This window comes from Macrotis lagotis, chromosome 3, assembly GCF_037893015.1.
Source record: "Macrotis lagotis isolate mMagLag1 chromosome 3, bilby.v1.9.chrom.fasta, whole genome shotgun sequence".
Lineage (NCBI taxonomy): Eukaryota > Metazoa > Chordata > Mammalia > Peramelemorphia > Peramelidae > Macrotis > Macrotis lagotis.
The window spans coordinates 285,878,578-285,906,574 of NC_133660.1; the positions used below are offsets into that span (position 1 = coordinate 285,878,578).

Here is a 27,997-nt window from a genome sequence, read left to right on the forward strand (position 1 = left end):
CATTTTGTGGTCCAGGGGGTCATGAAGAGTTAGACAAGACTGAACAACAATAGCATTTGTGCCCCGACCCGCGGGGCAGAAAAGTGGGGTGTCGAGGAGGACCCAGCCTGAAATGGAATGGGTGAGAATAAGGAGAGTGAGACCCAAGGATGGTGGATAAGGTCTGAGTTTATTTGAGAAAATACATGCTTATATTGTAGAGAAGGAACAAGGGGATTAGTTTAGGGGTGGAGTTGGTATGCCTTGGCCTGAGAGAAGGGATAGTCTGTGATCTGTTTGTTCTTGATAATGGAGGGTGAGGCCTCTTTTGTCTTGGCCCTTGGTATGCCTGGAATTTTGTTTGCTCCTTTTATCTTATCTGACAGGGGGTTTCTTGGCTCCTGGTATGTCTGGAATTTATTTGCTCTTTTTATGGGGGCTTCTTGGCCCCTGGCATGTCCCCCTTTTTTATTTTAAATTTATGGGCAGGATCCCTGTCTTAGGCTGTGCAACTTGATTTTCATGCTTGGTATCCTTGACCAGGAGGGGACCTTAGCAAGGTCCTTGTTATCTCCTGTAGGATATGATGTTCCCAAGTCATGGAGTTGCACTAAATCCCGTCATTGGGTATCACTGCAGCCCTTAGGGGGTGCCTTTCCTTGAGCAGAAGCACGCATACCAAGGTGGGCGAGGTGTAAGAGCAGCGAACCTCAAGGGTTCCATTTGGGGGTCCTCACAGGACCCTTGGCTTTTCAATTGGTGATATAAGACCGAAACTGGTTTTCCAAGGGCTGAGTCAATTTGGGATTTGATAAAGTTGGTCAGTCTCCTGAAGGCCCATGGTCCAAAAGAAATTAGAATTAGGAAGCCAATTAATGGGCCTAGAAGGCTTGGGAGCAGAGTAGAGAGCCAGGGGGATGTGGAAAACCAATTTTTATACCATGCCTCACCTTTCTCTCTCTCCCTTTTTCTTTTTTCCAGGCTATCCTTAACCCTTTGCAGACTGTCTTCTACCAGGCCAAGTTTATCCTTAAAAAAACAGCATTCTTCCTTTAGTGCCGCGCAGAGTCCCCCCTGTTGTAAAAATAACAAATCAAGACCGCGTCTATTTTGTAATGCTACTTCAGCTAGAGAGGCAACAGAATCTTTTAGGTGTTCTAACCCTGCTTGAAGTTCTGAGAGATCCTTATCAATAGCAGAGCTAAGCTGGGTGTACTGTGCATTGGAGGAAACTAAGGAGGCAATACCTGTACCAGAGCCAACAAACCCAAGTCCAATCAGGACTGCGAGTGTAACTGCTGTCAGGGGTTCTCTTTTGTCTCTGATAAGGGTACCCCTTCCATGTTCCCAAAATTGGAGGAATTCCTCCGGGTAGTGGACAGTTAGGTGAGGAAAAAGGGAGACAAGGACACAATAGTCCTTTTTCTCAAGGAATTGTTTGGTGTCCACAAAGGTGGTTAGTCCTGAGGAGCAAGCAAGATAGGTATTAGGAGGGGCTACAGCATATCTATAGGAAGTATTAATAAGGGTACTTTGGTTACATACTGTGTCTAGCTGAAGAGGGGGGAGCATTTGCGGGCCAAGGAGACAATTTCCCTGACCGGAGATTTTTGCAAGAGTGAGGCCTTGGGATTCCCCAGTGCCCCATCTGAGATCATCTGTTCTGTTGGAGTGTGTGATGTTCCCGAATTGAGCAATACCTTCATAGAAGGGAGGGGAAGAGGAATAGCAGATCCAGCATTCTTCCAATGAAGAATTCTGTATCTGGGTCAAAGCTTGTACAGAGGCATTAATGAGGTGATCCAGTACCCAGTTCCTGTCATCTCACAATCCCATTTTTACAATAGAAGTCCCCCGTTCTACCGCATTGTGGGGCTGATGAGCAATGGCATCCCGGGCAAACATAAAAAGAGAGGGTCCCAAGCCTCTCTTTTCTATCTTGAGAGCCACAGCCTGTCATGCGATCATCGGACCCCCATACTGCGTCCCATCCACTGTTCCATTCGGATAATCGACAAAGATCTGGGTACAGGGGAAGCCAGGGTGTCGTGGAGTCAACTTTCGAGGTACTCCAGATGCGGAATCCTTGAGCGTCTTCGACTGACCAAGTGTAGTTAAGTAGTTGGTATGATCAGGACAGTGGAAGGAGCAGGCACAGGACGAGTGCCTTCATGCTGGATCTTTTATCTACAAGAGAGCACAGAGGGAGATTCCTCAGGGGGTTCCCTGGGTGGATTATGTGATTTTACTAGACGCTCGGGTAGCCATCTAGCATTTTGAGCTGATGAATCATAAATACAGGCATGTCCTTTACCCCAGATAAGGACTGGGTCAGGTCCTTGCCATTTGTTGGAGATGGGATCTCTCCACATAGCCTGTGCATAATTGTGTTCAGTAGTGGGATGCCAAAGGAGATCTGCTGCAGATTTGGCATTAGCATCAAGGGAGAGGAAATTGAGGACAAAGAGGGCATGGTTAAGAATGGTTTTAGCATTATTAATCTTGGGGTAGAGTGTCTCTGACCCTTTCTGTAATTTAGTAATCATGTTTTTGAGCATTTGGTGGGCTCTTTCTACAATGCCCTGTCCTTGAGGGTTTTTCATAAGCTCCCTTAGAAGTTTTATAGGTAGTTGAAGCAATGGTTTGACAACGATCAAAAAAATCAGCCTTCCAGGTGAGGAACTGTCCTCGTGTAAGTACTGCCTGGACGACCCTGAGCCATTCGGAGGGGAGAAGATATCCTCCACGGGAGATGGCTTCTAGTGAGAGAGTAAAGGGGGCATTAGGCCCCAGGGGCAGGAAGGCAGGGGCGGTTAGGTATGGAGGGGGAGCGGAGGCTAGGGGCCAGTCTGGGTTATTATATCTAGCAGCTTCTTCCTCAAGTTCTGCCTCATCGCCTGGGTCTGGAGGCTCTGAATCTGGGTCCGTTTCTGGACTGGACCGGAGATTCTTATTTCTTCTAAACACTGGGAAGGTTATGGGCTCCTCTGCTGGTGTTATCTCAGAAGGGAGAGGAGGATAGAGGGATTTGCTTGGGGGGATTTCAATAGCTGCTGAGGGAGATCTAGCTGGAGTTTTAGGGGGTTTCGCTTCCTCTTCTTTCAAAGACTTTATAGAGGCTGTACGCGAAAGAGGGCGAAGGCAGGACTCCGCAACTGAAAGAAGCTTTTGTTTTGTGGGGTCCCTGGTTGCGCTTTCCACTATGTCTCTTATAAGACCCCAGTAAGAAAGGGCTGAAACAGGGACGGCATCGGGTCCTTCTATTTTCAATTTCTGATTAAGATCTCTTCCTACTTTCTGCCATTTGCCTGGGTGGATCTCAGGTCCTGTTACCAGAAACCACGGGCATACCTCATCTATAAAAAGGAAGAATCTAACAAGATCCTTTTTCTTTACTTTAACTCTCCTGTCTTTAAGTGCCAGTTTAAGGTCCCGTATAAAGACCTGTTCTTTAGACAGCTTGGAACCCATGAGAAAAGGATGAGGCAGACGTCACTTACCTGTTCGTGGGGCTCTCCGGAGCGATCAGAGGGGGTCGCGACGATTCTTCTTTACGGGGTCTGCCTGGCAAGAGTCCGTGCCTCGAGCCGCACGTTGGGCGCCACATGCCCCGACCCGCGGGGCAGAAAAGTGGGGTGTCGAGGAGGACCCAGCCTGAAAAGGAATGGGTGAGAATAAGGAGAGTGAGACCCAAGGATGGTGGATAAGGTCTGAGTTTATTTGAGAAAATACATGCTTATATTGTAGAGAAGGAACAAGGGGATTAGCTTAGGGGTGGAGTTGGTATGCCTTGGCCTGAGAGAAGGGATAGTCTGTGATCTGTTTGTTCTTGATAATGGAGGGTGAGGCCTCTTTTCTTTGTCTTGGCCCTTGGTATGCCTGGAATTTTGTTTGCTCCTTTTATCTTATCTGACAGGGGGTTTCTTGGCTCCTGGTATGTCTGGAATTTATTTGCTCTTTTTATGGGGGCTTCTTGGCCCCTGGCACATTTGTCCTACAATCAATTTTCTGCCTCCTCCTTAACACATGACTATCTCCCTCTTACCTACCTCTTCTGTTATGACATCAGCTGGGGGATTTATTTCTCAAACAGGTCCCCCCACTCCTCTGCCCTCATGTCCTCCCTGAGCCTTGTCATGACTCAGTCATAGTTTTGTTCATCAATGTTTATCAAAAAAGGTCATTTTGGTCTGTCCTTTTCAGTTTAGCAGTTGGTTTACCTGGCTTCCTAGGCACTGCTCTCATTAGCATCTTTTTGTTCCAAAAAAAGGGTGAACCTCAAAATCTGGATTCAGATGAGGCTAACTGGCCTCTCATTGCATGTTAGAAGGTGTTTGGTTCCTGTTCTTAAACCTTTTTCCTATTGTAGGAAAGAATGGTGTCTTTTCAGGCTTTTTTGATACCAGACCAAGGTCTGTTTTTAATGAGGGAGGGCTCATTTACCTACTTGAGTCTTTGGGAATCATTCACATTTCCAGACTGAACTACACCCCTTTGAATGGGGTGAGGAGATTCAGTTTGAGAGAAAGTACTAATTTTATTGTGGGGGCATCAAATGGAAGTTCTCAGCATCCTCTGCCACTGTGGTATTCCTCTGAGCAGGGCTAGTGCAGGAAAGCACAGTTAAAACCACCAGTGACAGAAAACAAGATTTGGGCAAACTGAGCAGGTTCAGGGAAGGAAGATGCTTTTTATTTATTTATTTAGATTTTTTGCAAGGCAAATGGGGTTAAGTGGCTTGCCCAGGGCCACACAGCTAGGTAATTATTAAATGTCTGAGACCGGATTTGAACCCGGGTACTCCTGACTCCAGGGCCGGTGCTCTATCCACTGCACCACCTAGCCACCCCAGGAAGATGCTTTAAGACCCAATTTAGTAATATTGGACAATAGGAACTGTGCTGCCACTCTTGTAATCATACCCTTTGAAAATATATATCTATTTTTTCTTCCTATCAGATTCTGCTGGCAAAACTGGGAACCGCTAATTGATTGGCAGCATCTGACTCAGGGTAGATATTCAAGGAGCTGATAGTGGGTGTAGCTGGGGGCTGGCTAAAAAAAAAATGCTATCGGGGTGGCTAGGTGGTGCAGTGGATAGAGCACCGGCCCTGGAGTCAGGAGTACCCGGGTTCAAATCCGGTCTCAGACATTTAATAATTAACTAGCTGTGTAGCCCTGGGCAAGCCACTTAACCCCATTTGCCTTGCAAAGAAAAAAGAAAATTTTGTAACTTAAAAATATGCATATGGATGACTGTTGAAAAACTTTCAAAACATGTAATTGGGAAAATAAAAGAACTTATCAGTTGGAGGGGGGATAAAGTGATCATGGACACTCTCTGAAGAAATTGCCCCCTTTAAAGAAGGTGCTATTTTCTGTGAGTGAAGCAGAATGACAAGGGTTCAAAAGAAATGTGAGATGAGCAAATTTAGAGTCATCTCCACTCCAGATGTTCATGTGGTCTGTTTGTGTCCAACCTGTGGTAGAGCCTTCTGAGCTCATGTTGGTCTAATCAGTCACAGTCTGACATACATAGTGAGGTCACGTGTGTGTAGATCTCCTTTCTTGAACTTAAGAGTCCTCACCATCACTGTCATCAGCTGACAGCAGATCTTGTACAGATCCCTGAGATAGCATATTTTTTTAGGGTTTTTTTGTTTTTGCAAGGCAAATGGGGTTAAGTGGCTTGCCCAGGGCTACACAGCTAGTTAATTATTAAGTGTCTGAGACCGGATTTGAACCCGGGTACTCCTGACTCCAAGGCCGGTGCTCTATCCACTGTACCACCTAGCTGCCCCAGTTACATAATTTTCTTTCACTCTCCTTCCCACCTCCCTCCCCTCAAAGGCAAACCATCTGGTGAATATTGTATATATACATTTTGTTTAACGTTTACAGATTAGTCATTTTTCTGTATGAACAAAATAGGAATAAGGGAAAAGAAAGAAAACCATGAGCTAGAAAAGACATAAAAGAAATTTTTAAAAAGTGAAATTTTTAAAAAAGCTCATTCAGATTCTGTGGGTTTCAGGGTTTTTTTTGTTTTTTGTCCTCTGGATGTGGAAAGCTTTGTTCATAACAGGTCTCCCAAGGTTGTTCTCACTCTCTGAACTGCTGGGAGGAGCTGTATCTATCAAGGTATCAACTCACAATGTTGTTGCTGTCTACAATGTTCTCTTGGTTCTGCTCGCTTTGCTCAGCATCAGTTCCTGTACTTCGTTCCATGCTTGTCTAGTGTTTGACCATTTGTGGTTTCTTATAGAATAGTACTTCAACATTCATACATTTAGCTATTCACCAATGGATGGCATCCCCTCAATTTCCAATTCTTTGCCACTACAAAAAGAACTACTATGAATTTTTGGAACGTGGGATTTTCTGTTTTTTTTTTTTTTATGATTTCTTCTGGATAAAGATCAATTTAGTATTACTGGGCTAAAAGGTATGATCAGTTTTATTGCTCTTTGGGCAGTTCCATATAGCTCTCCAGAACAGCTGGATCAATTTTCACAATTCTACCAATAGCCCTTGCATCATTTCTAATCTCCATGTAAGTGCATGTCTTGCGTCAGTACTCCCTAAGTTAATCTTTTAGGAAAATACACATTTGAATATGGCATTTGAACATGGCCAGTTCATGAGTTACTATCTCTGTAGTGAATTTGAATGCTTGGAATATAGCTTGAGGACCTCAGTATCCTGCACTATATGTTGCCAAATGACCTTCAGCATCTTCACCAGACAGCTCAAGTGGAAGAGATTTCATTTCCTGTTATGGGACTGGTAGACTGTCCAGGTTCCAGTAGGGCACTGTAGACCTTCAGTCTGGTAGGTAGCCACAAAAGCACATTCAGGGCCATCTCCACTCATTCTGATTCATATCTAGATTCATATCTGGATCAAGATGACTCTGGAGGAGAAAGTGAAGCTGGTGACTTAACACAGCCCTCCTCACTCAAATCCAATTCATGTGCTTTTCAAGGCATCCCCTCCCTGATGTCATGGTCTTCTTTTTCTATTTTTGCTTTTGCAAGGCAATAGGGTTAAGTGACTTGCCCAAGATCACACAGGCAAGTAAGCCTGAAGTCTGAAGCCAAATTTGAACTCAGGTCCTCCTGACTCCAGAGCTGGCGTTATATCCATTGTGCCAACTAGTTGCCTCCATCATAGTCTTCCTCAAGAAAAGACAAACATCAGGAGCAGCAGCAGCACCACATACATACATAAAAAAACATATATGCATATATTATATACACATATAAATTGTCAACCTTAATCCTTTGGGACTACAAATCAATTGAAAATAAAAATAGGTTTTATGTGAAGTTTTATTCTCTAAGAGAAACCTATATGTGGAAGTTATCATTAAAGATATGTGACAAAGAGCTTAATGAGGGGAAAGTATGTTTAGAATCCTAGAAAGAGTCATAAAATTTGGGGGGGTGTCAAACAATTAGGGTCGCATTAGTACATCAGGGTGTCCTTGATGATTTTATGATCCTCTTATGCCTCCAGCACTGACAGCTAGCAGGACCAGCCCGTCTCTTTTCTGACTTGACATTTTGTTATCAGAGGTTCTAGGCATAGAAAGCATTGAGATTTCTCCCTTTCCAAAATGTCCTAAGTATAAGCATTTCTCTGGATCTCTTACAGAGATAAGCGGGCCACTTGCCTGCTTTGCTGTCACTGTTCACACGACCAAGAAAGTCCATTTGTAGACGCAACTAGACGCCAGCCTTCAGATTCACATCCTTGAGGAGGGCAGAGGCCGACACCCAGAGCTATCAACCCAATGAGAGGCTGAGAAATCAATTTTGGGTCTGAAGTATGAGATTCAAGAACATTTTTACAAAATATAGAGGGGGGGAAGAGAGCGAGAAGCAGAAGGAAATTTTGAGAATCCAGTGAGATGCTCAAAGAACTATTGTTGGTTTTTTAGGCTTTTGCAAGGCAGTGCGGTTCAGTGGCTTGCCCAGAGTCACATAACTCATTACCAAGTGTCTGAGGCCGCATTTGAACTCAGGGCCTCCTGCCCCCAGGGCCGGTGCTCGATCCCGCAGCACTCAGCTGCCCCCCAACTCACTATCACTGCATAGACCACGCTCTCGGAGTTTCCCTCCGGGCCGCAATGGGCCGTCGGGGCAGGGGTGTGGTAAAGCTCCGCGGCGTGGGCTTCAAGGCCCGGCAGTCCTCTCGAGTGGGGTCCCCGGGCCCCTCCCCGGGGGCGCGCGCGGCCAGGCGCTCCGGGGCTCCGGCCCTCGGAGCTCGGGCCCCAACGCGGCGCCTTTTACAGTGCCCCCCCGGGAACGTTCCTGCCACGGCCCGCGGCTTCCCATCCGGAAGGTTTTGGAGGACGCACCCGGTCTTCCTGGGGGCGGAGCCGGCCACCAGGCTAGTCCTCGCCCCGCCCCGGAAGTCACCCGACGGAAGTGTCATGGCGGCGTCGGCACGCTGGAATCACGTGTGGGTCGGCTCGGAGACCGGGATCTTGAAGGGTGAGGGGCCGGGGGGAGGCCGGGGCCGGGCCGGGGGGCCGGGCCGGGCCGGGGCGGCGCTCACCCGCGCCCCGTCCCCGCAGGCGTGAACCTGGTCCGGAAGCAGGCGGTGAACTTCACGGAGGCGGCGGGCCGGCCGCGGCGCGAGGAGGAGGTGAGCGCGCTGTGCTGGGCGGACGCGGCGGAGAGCCAGGTGAGGCGGGGCCGGGGCCGGGGCCGGGGAAGGGCGGGACCCCGGCTGTCACCCCCTTGTCTCTGCCTCTGTGCCTTGGGGCGGGGCTAAGTGACTTGCCCAAGGCCACACAGCTCGGTCGTTTTGTGTCGGAGGCCGGACTCGAACTCGGGTCCTCCCGACTCCAGGGCCGGGGTCCGGCCGCCCCCTGCGTTGTGTCTTGCAAGGCCTGCTGCTGGGCAGGGCCGCCGGACCCCGAGGAAGCGGATGCCGGGGCGCCCCGTTAGCCTGCCGCCCCCTGCCTCCCGCGACATCTTGCCCTCCAGCCTTTTGTCTTTGCGAGGGGGGCCGTGCACGCTATCCGGGCCGGGTGGGAGGTGGCGGGCATGGAGTGTTTTGAAGAGGGTCCTGGGTTTTAGAGGAAAAAGAACCTTCGTGATCCCCTAGGTCAACTTGTCCCACCCTTATTTTACAAGTGAGGAAACTGAGGCCCGAGTCTTCTCCACTGGACTCCGGACTTTTAAATCCAGGTCTCTTCCTCCTGCAGAAGAGGGAACTGGCCCTTTCACTTGGACGGAGGAGACCTTGCAGGCAGCTGGGAGAGCTTCGTATGACCGCAGAGTCCAATTTGTCCTGAGTGCACAGAACTACGAGGTGGTTGGGGAAGGCCTTGAACGCTGGCCTGAGCTCTCGGTCATCCAGATGCGAGTGAATTTGGTGAGGGGAGGGACAAGACAGAGGGAGGCCCTCGCCTCCAGATCTGTTTCTGTCACTTCCTCACTTCATGGTCTTGACATCTGTCGCTTCCCTGCCTTGGGCTTCAATTTCCCCATCTGTAAAATGAGAGATTGGACTAGGTGGCCTTATACTTTTGTGTTTCTAAATCTGTTAAGAAGAGTATTTTGAGGGTTGTGGGAAGGATGACCTGGATAGGAGAGATTTAGTGATAAAGGGTGGCCAGAGCTGGAATAGTGTGATAGGTAGAGAAATGACCTCCCCACCCCAGGCCTCCCATTGTCCTTTCTCTGTTCTGCTTCTCCCGATGCTCCCATTGAGTGTTGTCTTATCACCAGAAGACATCCTCTGATTCCTGGTGTTAAAGAGCCCACCCTGAGCACTAATGCTATCAGAACAGAAAGACCTGCCCTCGACCCTTGGTTGGGGTACACATTAAGTGGGAGAATTGATGTTGATTTTGCACTTTGTTTTTTTTTGGGACAGTAGGGTTAAATGACTTGGCCAAGGTCCCATGGCTACTAAGTATCAAGTGTCTGAGGCCACGTTTGAACTCAGATCCTCTTGACTCCAGGACCAGTGTTCTATCCACTATGCAACTCAATTTTGTATTTTATATTGAATGTTACTCTGTAAGTTTTGTTGTTCTGTGTTCTTTATATCAACCCAAAGCTTCTTTTTCTGAACATGGAAGCAGCTGAGGAGTTCAAAAGTTCAGTCTCCCTCTCGGAAGTTAGATATTTAACATTTAAGTTTTCCATAACCACTGCCAGTTAAAGACAAACTGTTATCTCAGCTTCACCTTCAAGGTTTCTGTGTTATCCTTGAGAAGTGGACTAGCTGATCCCTTTCCAGGTTTAACCTCCTCAGCCTTAGCCTTGAAAAAGGTGGTTTTATCTAGTCCCCAGGTGCCAGTTAGTTTATGTCTCTGGTCCATATCAGTGACCTCGGGGTGCAGCTGCGATCATATATTCACTAAAGCTTCCTTAGAAGACAGAGATAGTCTTCATTTCCCAGCTGTATTGTGCCCACTATCTTTCATGTAATTAGTCTGAATGCTTTCTTTGGTTCAGAAACTTTGACTTGCCATTGAGCTGTTGTAATGACTGGTAGCACCTTTTTAAATTTCACAGATGCATCTACCACCAACATTTTTCTATCAGATCCTGTATTTGAGGCAGTACAAATAATAGTCAAAGGAACAATGACAATGATTAGAAATTCACTTAGGAATAACGGCATCAGGAATAACATCTGGCATTTTCTAGAGTGCTCTGAGATTTGCAAAGTACTTTCCATAAAGTAGTCATGGAACAGGATTGTCTGGCAGAACTCAGGCTCACATTCAGGGCAGGAAACTTGACATTTTACAACATCAGACACAGATTGTGTGTTTATGAAGTCAGAAAGCTTGTCTGTCTTAACTTGGCTTTATGCACAACAATTCTGCATACAACTAGGAACTTCCAACATTCAGAACCCGTTGCACCTCCTTTTTATACCTGGGGAGATGTTTGTTCAGGTGAATTGAATCTAATCCAGTCTCCCTCCCTACAGATTCTAATTGGCTGTGCCAATGGAACTGTGAAATGCTTCAGCACAGAAGAAGGCAAGTTCCTGAGGAGCAGGTCCTGTCCAGGAGGAGAAGGGACTTATCGGGGACTTGCAAAGCATGATGGGTAAGGACCTCCAAACTCTACCCCCTTTCTTCCCTTTTTCACCCCCAGTACTGGCTTCAGTCCAGGCATTCTCTCCTCTTCAACAGACTTGGAGTTCAGTTACCTGCCTCCCCTGCCCCCCATCCCAGCAGATCCTGGTCCTGGAGTTCCTGGTCCAGTACTTTAGGATCCTAGTTAGCCCCTGACCACATATGGCTATTGGGGGGATGTATCAAGAGCCTTTCTTAGAACTGGGCTAGGGAGAAGAGGCAAAGGAGGGAGGCGAGGGACTTCAGATGAAGAGTAGAGGCCATACAGTGGGGTACAGCTTGGCAGAGCTTCCTTCTGGGGCTCAACTAAAGTCTGTCCATTACCTCGTTTGTTTTTTGCTCCCGTTTGTTTCTGCAGCTGCCTCATTACTTGTGTGGAGTCTGGGATACTCCGAATCTGGCCTGAAGACTCTTCTGAACATGTGAGGGCTTTTCTTTTCCTTTATTGATTTAGGAAAATCGTTTTGGTGATTGTTTTGATTTAGGTTTTGTTATAAGCAAATATCCAGATGTTTAAACAAAAATAAAGGATGTGTGAAGTTTGAAATTGCTATTATTTAGGGAATTTGCACATAATTTAAATCGTGTAGCCTGACTACTTTTAACAAGTGGCAACACAATCATTTGGGAGTTCCGGTCCCCCCCCCCTTGCCCCTTCAGGGCATTTTCCAGGAGCTGTTGCTGGTTTTTCAACATGGTTATTATTAGCATCATCATTCTCATTAGGCAGTTTCTTTCTTCAGTCTCTTTCCCGTTTGTCTTCCTGGATTTCTTTGTTCTTCACAGCTCATTTCCTAAACTGCATTTCTATTCCATGACAGTTTGAGGCACATTTTACAGGACAATACATTTTGCTCTAAATCTTTCTACAAAGTCAGGTGTTTTTATACTTTTAACAAAGAAAGGACTTTCTTGGGATGGATAAAGCTATGTTTCTTTCCCAAAAGGGTCAAACAGATCAACCTTGTTTCTTTTTTTAAAATAGAATTTTATTTATTCATTTATTTATTGTGATTAACAAAAAGCTCCTCTTTCCCCATTTGAGAGGTAAGGGTGTAAAAACCCTTGTTATAATTAGCATAGACAAGCAAAACAGATTACATAAAAATACCTGTTTGCTCCTGCATCTTGAGTCCATCCCTATTATCAGGAAATGAACAGTTTGCTGTTCCATCATTGTTCCTCAGGGATTTTGTAGTTGGTTGGTCATTTGCATCCATCAGTGTTTTTTAAATCTTTTTAAAATAACTCTACAGTAAAAGTTATGATTGTATAAGTTATTCTCTATTTCCTAATCTTGGAAATTTCAGATTTCTCTGAAACAGTCCATTTCATCATTTGTAAAGGTCCAGTACTATTCTGTATAATCACATCCTGTAATTTGTTAAACTATTTCATTCCCCAGTTGATAAGACATCCCCTTAGTTACCCATTCTTTGTCATGCAGAAAAGAGCTTCTGTAAATATCTTTGTAAATATGGGCCCTTTTCCTTTATTTGATCTCTTTGGGGTATAGAATCAGTATATGGGAAGTTCAGTTCTTTGAGAACTGAGCTCCAAATCCTTTCCCCAAAGGAATGGTCTAATCCATGTGAGGTTTTCCCCTCATAACAAGTTTATGATCAGTTCTGAAAGCAGCTTCATCTTGTCTGTGCTTATCCCCAGAGAGGATTCTTTTTTGTTTTTTTTTTTTTTTTGGTCTTTTTTGAGGCAGTGAGATGAAGTAACTTGCCCAAAGTCACACAGCTAGTAATTTTCAAGTGTCTGAGACTGGATAGGAACTCATGTCCTCCTGACTCCACTGTGCCACACAGATGCTCCCCAGATAAGATTCTTGGCTGCCTTTAAGACTAGACCATAGTATTTGAAGGTGGAAGGGACTTGCCTCTAGCTTGCTCATTCTACAGAGCAGGAAACAAACCCAGAGAGAGGCTGTGATTTCCCCTGGACACACTGGTGTTAAGTGGCATTCAGACCCCAGCTCCTTGGATCCAATCCAATCTCAAACCCTCCCATGAACTGCCCTTTTGTATTAGGAACTTTATAGTCATTGAAGATGAGCCAGACCTTCCCTGGCAGGTAAGCTGCCTGGTCTTCTCTCATCTTTTGGCTCCTTTTGGGTCCTAAGATGCCTCCCTACCAGGACGACTTATCCACTTTATGGGCCTTTTTGTCACAGATCAAAGAACTCAGTGTGGGTCCAGGTGTGTGCAGGATGCGCCAGGACCCTGATCGACCCCACATAGTAGCCACTGGTGGGAAGGAGAATTCGCTGAAGGTCTGGGACCTGCAGACATCATCCCAGGAGCCCATATTCAAAGCTAAGAATGTGAGTGATGGAGTCACGGCAGGGGATGTCAAGCTGGATGCTGAGGGGCAGGGGGCAAGAGGGGAGATCATAGGAGGGTCTCCAGTGTCACTGTAGGGCAATCAGAAGTGGACCTGACCCATGTGTCCCCTGTCTAGGTCCGCAATGATTGGTTAAATCTCCGGGTTCCCATCTGGGACCAGGACATCCAGTTCCTCCCAGGGTCACAGAAGATTGTCACATGCACTGGACATCACCAGGTGAGAAAGTAGGAGGGACGACCCCCAGTGATCAACTGGATGGCCAGTCACTAGTGTCCAGCATTTTTGCTGGCCTTCACTGCTGCTCCAGGCCTTCATCTCCCAATCAAGCAGCACATTTATTAAACTGATTTCTGGGCAATTTGCTTGGCAGTTTGCTCAGATGGGGCCTACAAGTAACAAAAATGCACCAATTTAGAGAAGGAGGGCGCCCACCAACAGAGGGATAATCTAAGATTTCCTTTTTATGGGGGAAGTAGAGGGGGTGGGCATGGAGGGTGGCCTTCCAGGCTTGAAGGATGATCCTGCCAATACATGGAGATTGGAAAGAGAAGAGTGCTTTCAGGAAAGAATGTTTTGTTTTGGATGTGTCAAGTTGAAAATATCTTGGATTACCCAGTTAGAAATTCTCAGCAGGTAGTTGTTGAGAGACTAAAAGGCAAGAGAAAGGTGGGGTTAGCATAAATAAAACTTATGAAATCTTCCATCTAGAGTGGGAAGAAACTCCCAGCCCTTTTTGTTCAGCCCCTTCATTCTGTCAAAGAAGCTGAATCCTAGAAGCTTTAAAGGACTTGCTATTGTGAAAGGCAGGATTTGAACTGTTTCGTTGACACCAAAGCCACTGTACCATGGAGCTTTCTTCACTGAGACTTGTGCCTCCTATTAAACCCTAAATTCCTTCATCTCCTTGAATGTTTGTATATTGAGACTGTTGTGGCTCATATTCCTTTGGAGCTGGAGCTCCCATTTCTTTGCTTCCAACTGTTCTCCCACATCTTCGAAGGTATGAGCTTCCTTGGCCCCATTCCAAAATGGTTATATTCAACTCCACCAACAGTGCTGCTAGCCTGCCTCCTTCCAACTCTATTCCTAGTTTTGGTGGCTTGGTCAGTTGGCTCATATTTAAACCAAACTTCAGGGATGTTCTGGTCTGTATTTCTTAAGACTGCTTTCCTCTGTAGTAATGAATAGCTGGCGATTCTTTGGGGAAATTTCTTCCTATCTCTTGACTGCTTATCTCCTGGGAAATGGCCTCTGGCCTACTTTAAAAAAAATTTTTTTTTTTTTTGAAAATTAAGTGTTGGGTCGGCTAGGTGGCGCACTGGCCCTGGAGTCAGGAGTACCTGGGTCCAAATCCGGTCTCAGACACTTAATAATTACCTAGCTGTGTGGCCTTGGGCAAGCCACTTAACCCCATTTGCCTTGCAAAAACCTAAAAAACCTAAAAAAACAATTAAGTATTTTTTTTTAAATTAAGCCGTTTCCCCTAGTCCTCCTCCAGGTACAAACTTTGCCAGCAAAACAAATTGAAATCTGGCAGGCATGGCCAAGAATAATAGCTAGCATTTATATAGTGCTTTAATGTTTTCAAAATACTTTACAAATTTTATCATTATCCCCATTTTAAAGATGAGGAAACTGAGGTAGCAGTTAGGTAATTTGCTCAGGGTTTCACAATTAGTACATATCTCTAGATTTGAACTCAGGTCTTCCTGACCTAGTATTCTGTCCATCACTGTCTCATTGCCTCGCCATCTCTACATTTTAAAATTTAACATATGTCAGGGTACTGGTATGTTTGATCTTCATTCTTTTTGTAATCTTATTATGTGGATCAGAATTTTAAAATCTTTCAATATTTTTATCTGTAAAGTTATTTTGGGGTTTTTTATTTCTGCTCATTTTCTATCAGTTCACAAAGCTCTTACTGGTTTCCTCCAGAATTGTCTATTTGATCATTTCTTACAAGGTATCTTTTATTACATTTAGTTGCCAGTTTCTTTAGCCATTCTGTTTCCAAATCTTAACTGCCATGAAAAGAGAAGCTCTAACTTTTTGGTTAGAATCCTTCATTGCTTTCCCCAATAGCTGAACCTTCTATCAAACATTCCTCATTTTCTTTGGCATCGTTGCCATTCTGATAGGGGCATAGGGGCCACCTGATAGGTAGTTGCTTTAATTTGCATTTCCCCATTTGTTAACTTCAGATAAAGTATGATTATTGACAGCTTAGATTTACTTTGAAAAATGTCTGATTGGATTCGATGAGTGTTGATGCTTGGGGAAATGGCTCTTATAAATTTGAATCACTTCCTCGTATATCCGAGAGATGAGACTCTTCTCAGAGAAACTTGATTTTTACCTCTCTTCTAAATTTTACATTAACTTTTTAATTTGTAATAATCAAAATTATCACCCATGTAGTCGTTAAGTCTTTCTCCATTCATATTTTCTGTTTTTGAAAGGCAATGGGGTTAAGTGACTTGCCCAAGGTCACATAGTTGGTAATTAACGTGTCTGAGGCCAGATTTGAACTCAGGTCCTCCTGATTCCATGGTGGGTGCTCTATCCACTGCACCACCTACCCTTGCTTCTCCATTCATCTTTTTTTTTTAATTTTTTTTTTAGATTTTGCAAGGCAATGGGGTTTAAGTGGCTTGCCCAAGGCCACACAGCTAGGTAATTGTTAAGTGTCTAAGGTCAGATTTGAATGCAGGTATTCCTGACTCCAAGGCTGGTGCTCTATTCACTGTGCCACCCAGCCGCCCCTCCATTCATCTTTAAAGTAATTTCTGTCTTTCTCCCAATTTGATTAACTTTTTTTTAATAGTGAGGCCATGGACTGTATTTGGAGCTTATTTTCTTGTGAGGCTGGTAAAATCTAATTTGTTTCATAAGTTTCCCTGCAGTTTTTGTCAAATATGAGTTTTCCTCCTAGTAATTGGTGTCTCTGGCTTTTTTAAAAATAAAGTGCTATTGTATATCTTATTAGTTTCACTTATGTCTTTAAAAACCATTACTGAATTAATGATTATTGCTTTGTAATGTGTCTGAGGATCTGATACTGGTAGACTACCTTCCTTGCCATTTTTCAAAAAATTCTTGAAGTTCTCGACCTTTGGGGGGCAGCTTGGTGGTGCAATGGATAAAGCAGTAGCCCCAGAGTCAGGAGGACCCATGTTCAAATCTGACCTCAGATACATAATTTCCTACCTGTGCAAACCTTGAGCAATTCACTTAACCCCATTGCCCTGCCCAAAAAAAAAAAAATTGTCCTTTTGTTCTTCCATATTAACTTGATTTTTTTCTGACATTCTCTTGAGAGAGCAACTTTGTCAGTTAATTAATGTCATTTTTATAATACTGGCTTGACCTCTCCAAGAATTTGTTTCATCAGTTTTGTAGGCCCTTTTGTATTGTGTTTTATCTTTAGAATTAGAGTCTCTGAGGGGCTCTTAGGAAATTGATTAGGATTTCCTTTTAGTTTTTGTTTTGGATTTTCTTGGTTATATGTAGAAATTCTGATTATGTGGGCTGTATTTTATATCCTCTAATTTTGCCGACATTAATTCAGTTTTTAGTCGATTCTTGGATTTTCTAAGAGCATATCTGCAAAGAGTAGTAATTTAATATTCTTTGTCTAGAATTCCCTTAATATTTTGGAGAAAGTTACTGCTTATAGCAAACACTGTTAGCAAAGTGTTAAGTAGTACAACTGTATTAATAATGAGCGCCCTTGCTTGAGGGCAGTTAGGTGGTGTTGTGGGTAAAGTGCCAGGCCTAGAGTTCCAGAGGACCCAGGTTTCAAGCTGGCTTCAGACATCTGGGCAAATCATTTAACCACCTAGGTGGTGCAGTGGGTAGAGTGCTGCCCATGGAGTCAGTAAAAAAAAAAACCATAGTAAAAGATTGAGATTCTGTACCAAACTCTCACTCTTGGGTCTCTCTGCCTCTTCTGAACCAGATAGACTGGTGGTCCTCCAGTTTTCACGAGCACTGAAGACAGCCTCTCAGACTGACTTGAAGGTGCTTTGTTTTTATGAATACAAGATCTTCTCTGTTCTGCTTTCAGTCTGAACTGTTCCCTCCAGTAGAGAACAGTGCATGCTCCTCTTCAGGCTGGTTTGTTCCACTGCTCACCCCATCTCGTGGTCCCTGATTAGATTTCACCATGGAATGGCCTGTCTCTTCCCCCACAACTCAGTGTTCATTGGTAGGCCAGAGACACAAGTCTGGAGAGCTGGAATGGGAGTATATAAGATGTGTGGTTGGACAGACAAATTCTGGGTCTCCAGAGGATCCTGGAGTTGACAAAATTGATCCAACTTTTCCTTCTCCAGCCCCTTTTTCAGATGAGGAAACTGAGCTCAGAGAACTAGGTATATCTAAGGGTTCATTAGGCTTTACAGCCCTAACGTCCAAGTGCTCTTTCCTCTTCATACCACATTAACATCCCAATTTCCTTCCAGGTTCGAGTGTATGACCCATCCTCCCCACAGAGGCGGCCTGTCCTGGAAACTACCTATGGAGAGTATCCCCTGATGGCAATGACCCTCACTCCAGGGGGCAAGTGAGTGATGGGGAATGGGGTACTTGGGGGACTCTGGGTGTGAAGGAGATTTTGAAGTCCACCTCTCATCAATCCCTGTCTGCTTTCTGGTCTCCTTTCCAAAGCTCTGTGGTCATCGGGAACACCCATGGGCAGCTAGCTGAAATTGACCTTCGGCAAGGTGAGTTGGGCAGAGGGGCCACGAGAAACTGGGAGTCTGGGGCAGAGGAAGGATAGGCCAGGGAGTGGTGGCTCCTTCACCCTTCCTCTTCACTCTCCTTCAAATACTCCCCCCCCCCCCCACTCCCCAGGGCGCCTGGTTTGCTGCTTGAAGGGTCTGGCAGGCAGCGTCCGAGGCCTGCAGTGTCATCCGACTCAGCCCATTCTCGCTTCCTGTGGCCTGGACCGAGTTCTGCGGGTCCATCGACTTCGGGAACCTCGAGGATTGGAGCACAAGGTGACTGCAAGCAGACGCACATCCCATCCCTCACTCTAGACTTCTCTTCAACCCTTCCCACCTAGTCCAGAACAATCTTGCCTCAGGCTTCTGGGGGGGGGCTAAGGGAGGGGCCTGGCGAACCCACTTTCAACTTCCCTCCTGTTCCCCAATTGTCTCCTTCAGGTTTATCTCAAGTCAAGACTGAACTGTCTCCTGTTATCAGGCAGAGACAACTGGGAGGTGAGATCAGCCTCATCCAATCTCATTTATTTGTTAGCAACTTGGTGGTGGTGGTGCTGGGCAGTAAATAGGAAACACGGAGGGGTATTTAGAGGGAAGGGTCTGAGCTGGGGGGGGCCTTTAGTAGAGATTAGTGAGAGACAGCTGCTGGTGTGATCTGAGGAGCCCTCCTCCCCCATACTTATTGCCCATGTGGAAAAATCACGAGTTCACCTGAATCGGGGTGCTTTGCTTCTGGACTTGGGCATGTCACTTTACCTTTGCCTCAGTTTCCTTAACTGTAAAGTGCTGCTGGTGGTAGTGATACCCCGGCTTGGTGCTTGTGAAGATCAGATGAGAGTTGGCTCAGCACCCAGCTTCTCCCTGCCTCGGTTTCCTTCCTCCGAGACCCCTTCCAGCCCAGAGCTGGGATCTCGAGTCTTGGGCAATCACAGGCCCTGAGCTGGTGCTGTGGGGGCAGACCGGGGCTGTGACCTGGGGGGGGGTAGGGGAATTGGAGAGGCTTGGCAGAGAGGGGGGCTCCCGGGCCGGGCCTCCCAACCCTCCGCCTTCACCCCCCAGGATGCGCCCAGAACTCCCGGGCCGGCCCCCTCCGAAGAAGCCCAGGCCGACGAGTTGTGGGATTCGCTGGAGCCCGTGGTGGCCGGGGCCAAGAGGAGGCACAGCGCCCCGGGGCCCGGCCCCGGGGGCAAGAAGCAGCCGCGGCCCGGGGCGCCCTCCCCCCTGGCCCCCCTGTGCAAATAAAGACGTCCCGCAGCCCGAGCCCTGCCTCCTCCTTGGGGTTCCACGGCCGGGGGGCGGGGGGCGCTGAGGTCACAAAGGCCGGCGAGGGGGCGGGGCGATGGCCGCCTGGACTCGGGGCCTCCGGTGGGGTCATGGGCTGCGCCAAGTCCAAGAAGGGCAAAGATGAGCCGGACTCGGGGGAGGCCATGGAAGGTAGGGGCGGCCGGGGGGCCGCGGCGCTGTCCCGGGGCCGGGCCGGGGGGGAGCCCGGGGCGGGCCCGGGCCGCGGCGCCCGGCCCCCCGCTCCCGGCCCCTCCCCCCGCAGGAGCCAGCCGCCTGGGGTCGCGCCGCTCCAACGACAGCCTGATCATCACGGTGCTGTGGCGCCGCCTGTCCCTCTTCAGCCGCCGGGACTCGCGCAAGCGCTCCTCGGCCGTGGGCTCGGGCGCGGGCGGCAGGGCCGAGGCGCGGCCCCAGGGCGGCCCCGAGGCGCCGCGGGAGCCGCCGCTGCCGGAGCTGGACCTGGACCTGGACCTGGACCTGGACCTGGACCCCGACCCCGACCCCGACCCCGCCGCCGGGCCCCGGTGACCCCGCCCCGCCCCGCCCCCCCCGGAACAGAGAATAAACGTGGAGATCTGGAGCCGCGAGACGCCGCCTGCCTCGCCGTGGGGGGCGGGCCTCAGTTTCCCGGCAGGGAAAAGGGGGGACGGCCGGGCGGCGCAGCCGGCCCGGAGCCCTTTAAGGCGCCTCGGGAAGTGACGTCACGGGGGCGTGGCGCCGCGGGCTTCTTAGAGGAGGAAAGGCGGGGTTCCGCCGGCCGGGGGGCGGGGCGGCGGGAGGGGGCGTGACTTCCGGCGCCGGCGGGGGGCGGGGCGACGCGCTGCCGTCATCTGGGGCGGGGCCGCGCCTAGGTGACGTGTCAGCCTCTGGTCTCTGGTCCCGTTTCTCTGGCTCGGTCCCCGGGGAAGAAGCAGTACCAGTCCGGGCGGCGGCGGCGGCGGCAGGAGGCAGCGACGCGGAGGTAGGAGGCGCCCCGGACGAGGCCGGGCAGGACGCTGGGGGCCCGGGGCGGCCGGCTGCCGATGGGGCGGGGATGGGGGGGCGGCCGACTCCGGGAGCCAGGACACTTCTGCCGGTCCAGGCGCTGGTGAGAGACGTCTCCTCCGCCCAATCAGAACGTCGCACGGTGAGAAAGACAACGGAGGCGGCCAATCGTTGCCCGAAACCGCGAGGGGGCGGGGTTTGGCCTGGGGCGGGACTTCCGATGGCGGATAAACATTTTGGAGGGGACCCCCCCCCCCAGCGGCGTCCTGGTCTCCTGGGATCCCCGGAACATTATCCCTCCCCTCCCCTCCTGCCTCTCCCCATCCCGAGCCCTCCTCCGGCCCCTAGACAGCCCCCTGTCCACCTCCCCCTGCCCCTGGGTGATTCTCCCCCCTTTGACTTCCCCCATTCTCCTGCCCTTTCTGGTCCCTGCCCTCCCCTTTTGTTCCCCCTCCTCCTCCAGCCCCCCTTTCTCCTCTCCTCGTCTCTCCCCTCCTTCAGCTCCCCCTCTTTCTCCTCTTCATTTCCCCCCTCCTTTCCCATTCCCCTCCCTTTTCCTTTCTTTCCTCCCTCACCTCTTTTCTCCCCCTCTTCCCTCCTTTCTCTTCTTTCTCCCTCACTTCCTTCCTTTCCCTTCTCTTCTGGTTCCCTCTCGTCTCCCTCCCTTCTTCCCCCCCCATCTATCTGCTCTCTCCCCCCATTCACTTTCCATTCTTTCTTCCCCTTCTGCCCTCCCAGGTGTGGTAGCTAGGTCACAAGGAGCCCCAAGTTAAGTTTTGGTCTTAGAGACTCCTTAACTGTGTGTCTCCGGGCAAGTGACTTAAGCTTTGTTGGCCTCAGTTTCCTCACTTGTAAAGTAAAGGTAATAATGCCAGTTACCTCCTAGGGTTGTTGTAAAGCTCAGAGGAGATGTTTATGTAAAGCACTCAGCATGGTGCCAGGCCCTTCCTGAATGAGCGTTTCCTTTCCTCCTCCCTATTCTCTCCTTCCTCCTTTCCTTCCCTCCCCGTCTTCTTCAAACTCTCCTTCCTTTTTCCTTTTTCCCATCCTCTTTTCTCCATTGTCCTCTCTTTGATTTTCCTTCCGTAGTGGACCTCTCTCTGCCCAGCATTGTTTTCTTCCTATGCTTTTATTTTCTCATTTCAGTTTCCTCTTCACTTCTTTATCTTGTTCTCTTGTTTCCTCAGATATCTTCTCCTATTTCCCTTTTGGCATGTACAGCAAGAAAACCTTGAACTTGGAGTGAGAGCCCCCGTGCAGAGGGGCCATCTGTGTGACCTGGGCAAGTCACTTTCCCTCTGGGCCTCAGGCTGGGCCTCTTCCACCTCCTGGATCTCTTCTCCCTCTTCGTGATCCTTTCCTTATTCCTCCCTTTTCCATCCTCTGCCTTCCTGTTCTTTTTCCCACCTTGTTCTTTCTCATCAATCATCCTACACCTTCCCTTCTTTTTTTTTTTTTGGACTAGTTGGAGGGGAATGTGGGGAGGGAAGAGAGGAGGAATGGGGATGGGGAATTTGGGCAAGGATCAGGCCTTGGATCCAACATCTTTGGCTCCTCTGTTCTCTCCAAGCCAAGGAGAGAAAAGAAGGGACAAGAAAAGGGATGCAGGTAGACCAGGGATATCCTAATGTGTTTCCTCCTCCCCTCAGTTCCTGTCCTGGTTCTTCTGTGACTGTGCGATCTGATCTGGGGCAAGTCTTAGCCTCCATTTCCCTGTCTGTAAAAAGAGACTAATAATGTTGGGACAGTGCTTCCTCCCCACCCCCACCCCCACCCCCCCGGCTCTTCTCCTTCCTGATCTTCCTGCCCCTTGTGATGGCTCCTGTTTCTCCCAGATCAATTCTAGTGTGACCCTTTCTTCTCTGTCCCCCATGATGCCAGAGTTCACTGTGGGAAGGGGAAACGAAGGCTGTCTTTGGACTTTCCTCATCCTGCCAGATTGGAGGTGGTTTCCTGGGGGGAACACGAAGAGTAGACAGGAAGCTGGGAATACTGTGGGCTAGGAGAGAAGGAAGGAGATCGGGAAGATGGGGGAAGAGAGAGGACAGAGAATGATGGTTTGCCCCCCACAACAGTCCGAGGTTATGCGTCTAAATGAACACGAGGAAACGCTACGGGTCTAAGAACACGGATCAGGGAGTCTACCTGGGTCTCTCAAAGACACAGGTGCTGCCCCCTGCTGCAGCTGGCAGCGGCCTTGGCAGCAGCATCCCCATCACCACCACTTCCCCTTCTCTGGGTCTCCCTCCTGACACCATGTCCTGTCGAGACCGAACTCAGGAGTTCCTGTCTGCCTGCAAATCCCTGCAGAGCCGCCAGGTGAGGGGGACCGGGAACATGGGCACCCAAGGGGGCTGGGGCACTTGGGGATGAGTGAGCTGCCCTTGCGTGATGAGCCTGAAATTCCAGCTTTGAAGATACAATCAACATGTGACAGTCCAAGGGAGAGGCCATCCCGTGTCTAAAGGAAACATCAGGTCCCTGCATAGAGTCATGATGGCAGCAATGCCCACTACTTTTTGCCTGGGGCTGCAGCCTAATTAATTTATAAAGCCTTGTCTGGTACTCTACCAGTTTAGATTTTGAGATCTGGAGACATCCCCCCCCCACCATTAGAGCAATAGTTTATTGGGGAGCTTGAGGAACCAAACAGTGAGGCCTAGAATGGGGGGGGGGGGCTCTTCAGAAGCTCACTTCTCAATATTTTCTTTCAGAATGGACTCCAGACAAACAGATCTTCAGCCCTGAGTGCTGTCCGTCAGCGGAGTGAGTTCACCGTCATGGCCAAGTAAGTTGGGAGAGCCTGGATACCCTGGGGTGTTGGGGCCTTGTGTGTAGAGGGGCTGGAGGTAGAAGATCCCTTCCCTTTATTACTCTGTCATCTTCCATCTAGGCGCATCGGGAAGGACCTGAGCAACACTTTTGCCAAGCTGGAGAAGCTGACAATCTGTGAGTCCCCACAGGGATTAGCCCCCAAGGGCCTGGGGAGCCCCCCCTGCCTTAATCCAACACACACACAGTTATTAGGTGCCTGTTGGGCTGGGTTCTGGGCTAACCTCAATGAAAAATACCAGTCCCAGGGGGCAGCTAGGTGGCACAGTATATAGAGCACCAGCCATGGAGTCAGGAGGACCTGAGTTCAAATCTAGTCTCAGACACCTAATAATTATCTGGCTGTGTGACCTTGGGCAAGCCACTTAACTTCATTGCCTTGCAAAAACTAAAAAACAAAAGCAAAAATGCCAGTCCCTGCCACCAAGCTATTGACAAGATGACCTGGCAGATAATTTTGGTGACAGGTAAAATAGATCTGAGCAAGTCTCTGGGGGTCATCCCCTAGGGCATGAGACAGTGCACAGAGATGGGGGGGGGAGGCCCTCCTAGTGGGGCTAGAAGAGAGAAGCTTGACTGGAGGGTCAGCTCGCTGTAAAGCAAGGCTTTCCTAGAAAGAGGAAAAGCCTTGCCAAGAACCCTAAAGCCCAGGCCAAGGAGCTTGGATTTTGTTAGGTCTGGGTCAGACTTCTAGGAGGCCCTTTTAAGACTCTGTGTCCTCACCCCCCCAGATTCTCTTGGCTTCTTTTCCCTTTATAGTGGCCAAGAGGAAGTCCCTGTTTGATGATAAGGCTGTGGAGATTGAGGAGCTGACTTACATCATCAAACAGGTAATGCAGGTGGCCACCTGGCACTGTTCTGGAGTGGGAGCTCGCTCTGCCCCTTCCCTTTTCTCCCCCAACCCCACTCCCTCCCTCCCTACATCCTATTTTGGAGAGAGGTTTGGGGGTGGCTGAGAGGGTCCCCTCTGCCTCTCCCTCACTGGGTGACCTCTTCAAGGTGAGTTTCCATCTGGCCTTCAGCTCCACCCTCTCCAGGGCTGCTCCCAGCTCTAGACCAGCCTCCCTCATTTCTCATCTACGGAAACCTGGTCCAAGGTCACCCGAAGCACCAGGTGATGAGCACTCCTCCCATCCTCCCAAGGTGCATGGGCAGACCCCCGAGGCCAGCTGCAGGCCCCAGCTCCCATTTCTTCCTTCCTATCGGCAGCCTCAGTGCTTCTCTCGGGCAGGCCAGGCTGGGTCTTGCTGACCCAGGCCTCCTCCATGGTTCTTCCACTAGGACATCAACAGTCTCAATAAGCAGATTGCACAACTCCAGGATTTTGTCAGGGCCAAGGGGAGCCAGAGCGGGCGGCACCTTCAGACCCACTCCAACACCATCGTGGTCTCCTTGCAGGTGGGGCAGAGGAAACAGGACCAGGGCTGAGGGAGGGGGCATGGGCAGCACAGCAAGTCATTCCTCTGGGTCCTCACGCTTCCTGGTCTTTTCCCCTAGTCTAAGCTGGCCTCTATGTCCAATGACTTCAAATCCGTTTTAGAAGTGAGGACAGAGGTGAGAGTCCTTTTTGCATGGGGGCGTTGAGTGGAGCAGGCTGGGGAGGAGTGGGGAGTACTGATTATAGAGGGGAGGGGGTTCACTTGGATAGTGTCCTTAAGGGTCTCAGTGACCAGATAATCTCCCTTCCTGCCATCCCAGAATCTGAAGCAGCAGAGAAGCCGCCGGGAACAGTTTTCCCGTCCATCTGTGGCAGCTCTGCCTCTTGCCCCCAACCACCTGGGTGAGTTGGGGACCCTGGGGTGGGGACAGTTAGGAGGCCTGGGCCCCTCCTCATCCCTTCCTCTTTGAGAATCAGCCAACCTATAATCCCGTTGCCCCCCCCCCCCCCCCCCGTGCTTGGTAATAGTCCAATTTGGGATGGGAAGGGGGGCTACAAAGAAACCCTCCCCTTCAAACATCTCACCCTCGGGAGTATTTGAGTAATAAGCATATATAAATGACACAAGTGCCAGGTGGTTTTTGGGTTAACTTAGGGATCAGAGGTCTCATTCAAGCTGGCACCTTCATTTTACCAATGAGGAAACAGGCCCAGAGAAAGGAGTGCCACAAGGTGCCAAGGCAGAGCCCAAGAGCTGGGTGTACCAGGATAGAGGAGGGGAGAGGATGCCGAGGAGGCAGTTGCCTTTGGGAAAGCCTGGGAGGTCCATATGTGGATTTTTCTCATTTGAGCTCTGTGGTTCATGTCTGTTTTTTTTCTCCCATCACTCCTGTTCCTCACCGTTGGCTTGTGCTGCCCAGTCTCTCTGAGGCACTCTTGTCCCATGTCCTGTCTCCGGTGCTCTGCCTAGCCCAGGCCAGCCCCTCCTCTGCTCCATTTTCTGGCCTCATTGGCAGAATGTCAGCTCCTCAAGGGCAGGCAGTTTTGGTTTTGCCTTTGTATTCCCAGAGACTTGTACTGAAGGGAAGGGAAGAAGTGTTTCTGTATGGCCTCTCACATGCCAGGGCAGAAGTTGTGACTGACAGTGATTTCATTTGATTCTCATAAGCCCCACTCCCACCCCCATGAAGTAGGTATTATTGCTAATCCCCATTTTATGGGAGAAACTGAGGCAAACAGGTTCATGTAGCTAGGTGGCAAAAGGTTTGTTGGATCAAATTTGAGCCCCTTTTCTCTTCCCGCAGGGGGCGGGGCCGTGGTGTTGGGAGCTGAGCCCAGGGCCGCAGGCGATGTGGCCATCGATATGATGGACTCCCGGACCAGCCAGCAGCTCCAGCTCATCGATGAGCGGGTGGGTACCCAGGCCTAGGCCCAGGGACCCGCTGAGTTGGGAGGGGGGCTCTCTCCTGAGCACCTCCTATACTGATGAAAGCCCAGGCGACCCAAAGTGGAGAAGAGGAGGTCCCCAGGACGCTTGCTCATGGCCATCTTTCCTCCTGCAGGATTCCTACATCCAGAGCAGGGCGGACACCATGCAGAACATCGAGTCCACCATCGTGGAGCTGGGCTCCATCTTCCAGCAGCTGGCACACATGGTCAAGGAACAGGAAGAAACCATCCAGCGGTGAGCCGCTGGGCCCTGGGGAGGGGTGCCTTCACCCAGAACCAAGAACATCATGGCCAGAGGGCTGGCTGAATTGGGGCCTGCACTGTGGAGCAGGGCAGAGGCCTCCAGTGAGCACTTTGGAAATGGGGCTGGGGGGTAACCTGTCCTCAAGGAACTGCTTATGCTCTAGAAGGGGAGAGGAGGAAGAGTTGGGAGTCCATGATTCCCTAGGTCCTTTGCAATTTTGTTCCACTTTAAAGATCCTAATTTCCAGGGCGACATACTATTTCTTAGACTGCCACCATTGCCCTTGCAGCCTCCTCCTCCTCCTCTTGGGAGCTGACTTTTTGGTCCCTTCCCATATTGCTTCTTCAGGATTCTGGGATGAGGCCAGGAGGGAGGCAGCTGGAGGCCCCGGGGGTGGTTTGAGGCAGTTCCCTGGGTCTCCCCACCTCCCTCCTTCCTCTGTCAGGGAGGGAGATAGCATCTGTCCTGCCTCTCTCCAGGGAGAGAAGGTACACAGAAGCTTCTTTAACGTGGACTCTCTGGGTAAATGCCAAGAATGCTGGGGACCAGGAGGCGCCTCTGCAGCAGCCCCAGGGGGCCAGTCTCTAGGAGCCATTTCTCCCAACAAGCCTCTGAGGCAGCTGCTACGTGTGGGGTTATCCCCATTGTACAGAGAGGCCCCTGGGGTTTACCACCCTGAGCACCCCGCCAGCCCCCCAGCTCTGGCCCTCTTGAGGCCCTTCCTGCTTGTTCTTTTTCCCTTTTCCAATGCCTGCGGCCTCAGAGCACCATGACTTCCTGGGCCTTACTAGTTCACCACACACACACACACACACACACACACACACACACACATATACACACCCCCCATCCCTTTGGCTTGTGATGCAGAGACCCAGACTCCACTTCCTTAGCTCTGCCTCTGCTCGTCCCCTGGATGTGGCAGGGGCTGGGGGCTGGGAAAGGTCTCGCGACCACTCTGAGAACAGTGCTTCCGGTGGCTAACCTCCGTGTTGCCTCCCCCTCTTCCCGCCCCTGCCCAGGATCGACGAGAACGTTCAGGGAGCACAGCTGGACGTTGAGGCCGCCCATTCAGAGATCCTCAAGTACTTCCAGTCAGTCACTTCCAACCGCTGGCTCATGGTCAAAATCTTCCTCATCCTCATTGTTTTCTTCATCATCTTTGTGGTCTTCCTGGCCTGAGGCTTCCCTGGATGGGAATCATTCCTTTCAGGGGCCCCTGCAGCTGAGCCTGTCTGGGGTGGTGGGAGAAGAAGGGCAGGAGGCTGTCCCTGTTTTCCTGGGACTGAGAGAGACGGCCCACGCCCCGTGACCCCTCCCCACCTCTGCCCTTCCCCTCCCTGGCCCAGACTCAGGTGGGTTTGGGCTGCCGTGAAAGGGGTGAGGGGGTGCTAAGCCCAGGCCTCTCCCCAAAGGCTGCTCCATTGCTGATGTGCACAAGGGGAAAGGAGGGGAAAGGAATCCCAGGGGCCCCTTTTAGCCCTGGGCTGGCCCTTCTCCCCTTCTTCCCCCAGTCTTCACTGTGTGGGGCAGGGGGCCCCGAGTCCTTCCCCAATGCCCCAGAACCCCACTGTCGGCTCCTAGTGACTGTCAGTTTGCCAAAGGCACTGTCATCCCCATTTTGCCAGAATTACAGAAAAACGGTCAGTCAGCCC

The 27,997-nt window shown here is 49.7% G+C and overlaps 3 protein-coding genes and 1 long non-coding RNA gene across 18 annotated transcripts; 2 read left to right on the plus strand and 2 right to left on the minus strand.

Moving 5' to 3' along the window:
• Window positions 1-60: 60 nt before the first annotated feature.
• LOC141518878 (uncharacterized) lies at window positions 61-8,654 on the minus strand. 2 transcript variants are annotated; one of them, XM_074231265.1, is made up of 2 exons: window positions 7,977-8,654; window positions 61-3,633 (listed from the first exon to the last, which is right to left on the minus strand). In XM_074231265.1, exon 2 carries the CDS (start codon window positions 3,448-3,450, stop codon window positions 2,515-2,517), a length of 936 nt encoding a protein of 311 aa, XP_074087366.1. In that variant the 5' UTR covers window positions 3,451-3,633; window positions 7,977-8,654; the 3' UTR covers window positions 61-2,514. The 2 variants fall into 2 exon arrangements, with proteins under 2 accessions (XP_074087366.1, XP_074087365.1); XM_074231264.1 differs by having other exon boundaries at window positions 6,133-8,654.
• Window positions 8,377-19,431, plus strand: WDR74 (WD repeat domain 74). Of its 4 annotated transcripts, none has more exons than XM_074231250.1 (11): window positions 8,377-8,477; window positions 8,561-8,670; window positions 10,942-11,063; window positions 11,451-11,514; window positions 13,272-13,421; window positions 13,559-13,660; window positions 17,911-18,011; window positions 18,116-18,171; window positions 18,302-18,447; window positions 18,613-18,669; window positions 19,231-19,431. In XM_074231250.1, exons 1-11 carry the CDS (start codon window positions 8,417-8,419, stop codon window positions 19,411-19,413), a joined length of 1,152 nt encoding a protein of 383 aa, XP_074087351.1. In that variant the 5' UTR covers window positions 8,377-8,416; the 3' UTR covers window positions 19,414-19,431. The 4 variants fall into 4 exon arrangements, with proteins under 4 accessions (XP_074087351.1, XP_074087352.1, XP_074087354.1 ...); XM_074231251.1 differs by having other exon boundaries at window positions 8,378-8,477; window positions 8,561-8,631; XM_074231253.1 differs by lacking the exon at window positions 8,377-8,477 and adding an exon at window positions 9,197-9,366 and having other exon boundaries at window positions 8,607-8,670.
• On the minus strand, window positions 13,888-20,471 carry LOC141518879 (uncharacterized). 2 transcript variants are annotated; one of them, XR_012477297.1, is made up of 3 exons: window positions 19,439-20,471; window positions 17,365-19,143; window positions 13,888-14,092 (listed from the first exon to the last, which is right to left on the minus strand). It is a non-coding gene; the product is annotated as an uncharacterized LOC141518879 (long non-coding RNA). The 2 variants fall into 2 exon arrangements; XR_012477296.1 differs by having other exon boundaries at window positions 17,365-17,681; window positions 18,074-19,671.
• STX5 (syntaxin 5) lies at window positions 19,992-27,993 on the plus strand. 10 transcript variants are annotated; one of them, XM_074231254.1, is made up of 12 exons: window positions 19,992-20,416; window positions 21,627-21,721; window positions 22,321-22,758; window positions 23,154-23,227; window positions 23,333-23,388; window positions 24,031-24,101; window positions 24,553-24,669; window positions 24,769-24,825; window positions 24,970-25,051; window positions 25,954-26,060; window positions 26,212-26,333; window positions 27,365-27,993. In XM_074231254.1, exons 3-12 carry the CDS (start codon window positions 22,534-22,536, stop codon window positions 27,522-27,524), a joined length of 1,071 nt encoding a protein of 356 aa, XP_074087355.1. In that variant the 5' UTR covers window positions 19,992-20,416; window positions 21,627-21,721; window positions 22,321-22,533; the 3' UTR covers window positions 27,525-27,993. The 10 variants fall into 10 exon arrangements, with proteins under 10 accessions (XP_074087355.1, XP_074087358.1, XP_074087361.1 ...); XM_074231256.1 differs by lacking the exon at window positions 19,992-20,416 and adding an exon at window positions 20,479-20,581; XM_074231261.1 differs by lacking the exon at window positions 19,992-20,416 and having other exon boundaries at window positions 20,590-21,721; window positions 22,321-22,384; window positions 22,515-22,758.
• Window positions 27,994-27,997: the final 4 nt, after the last annotated feature.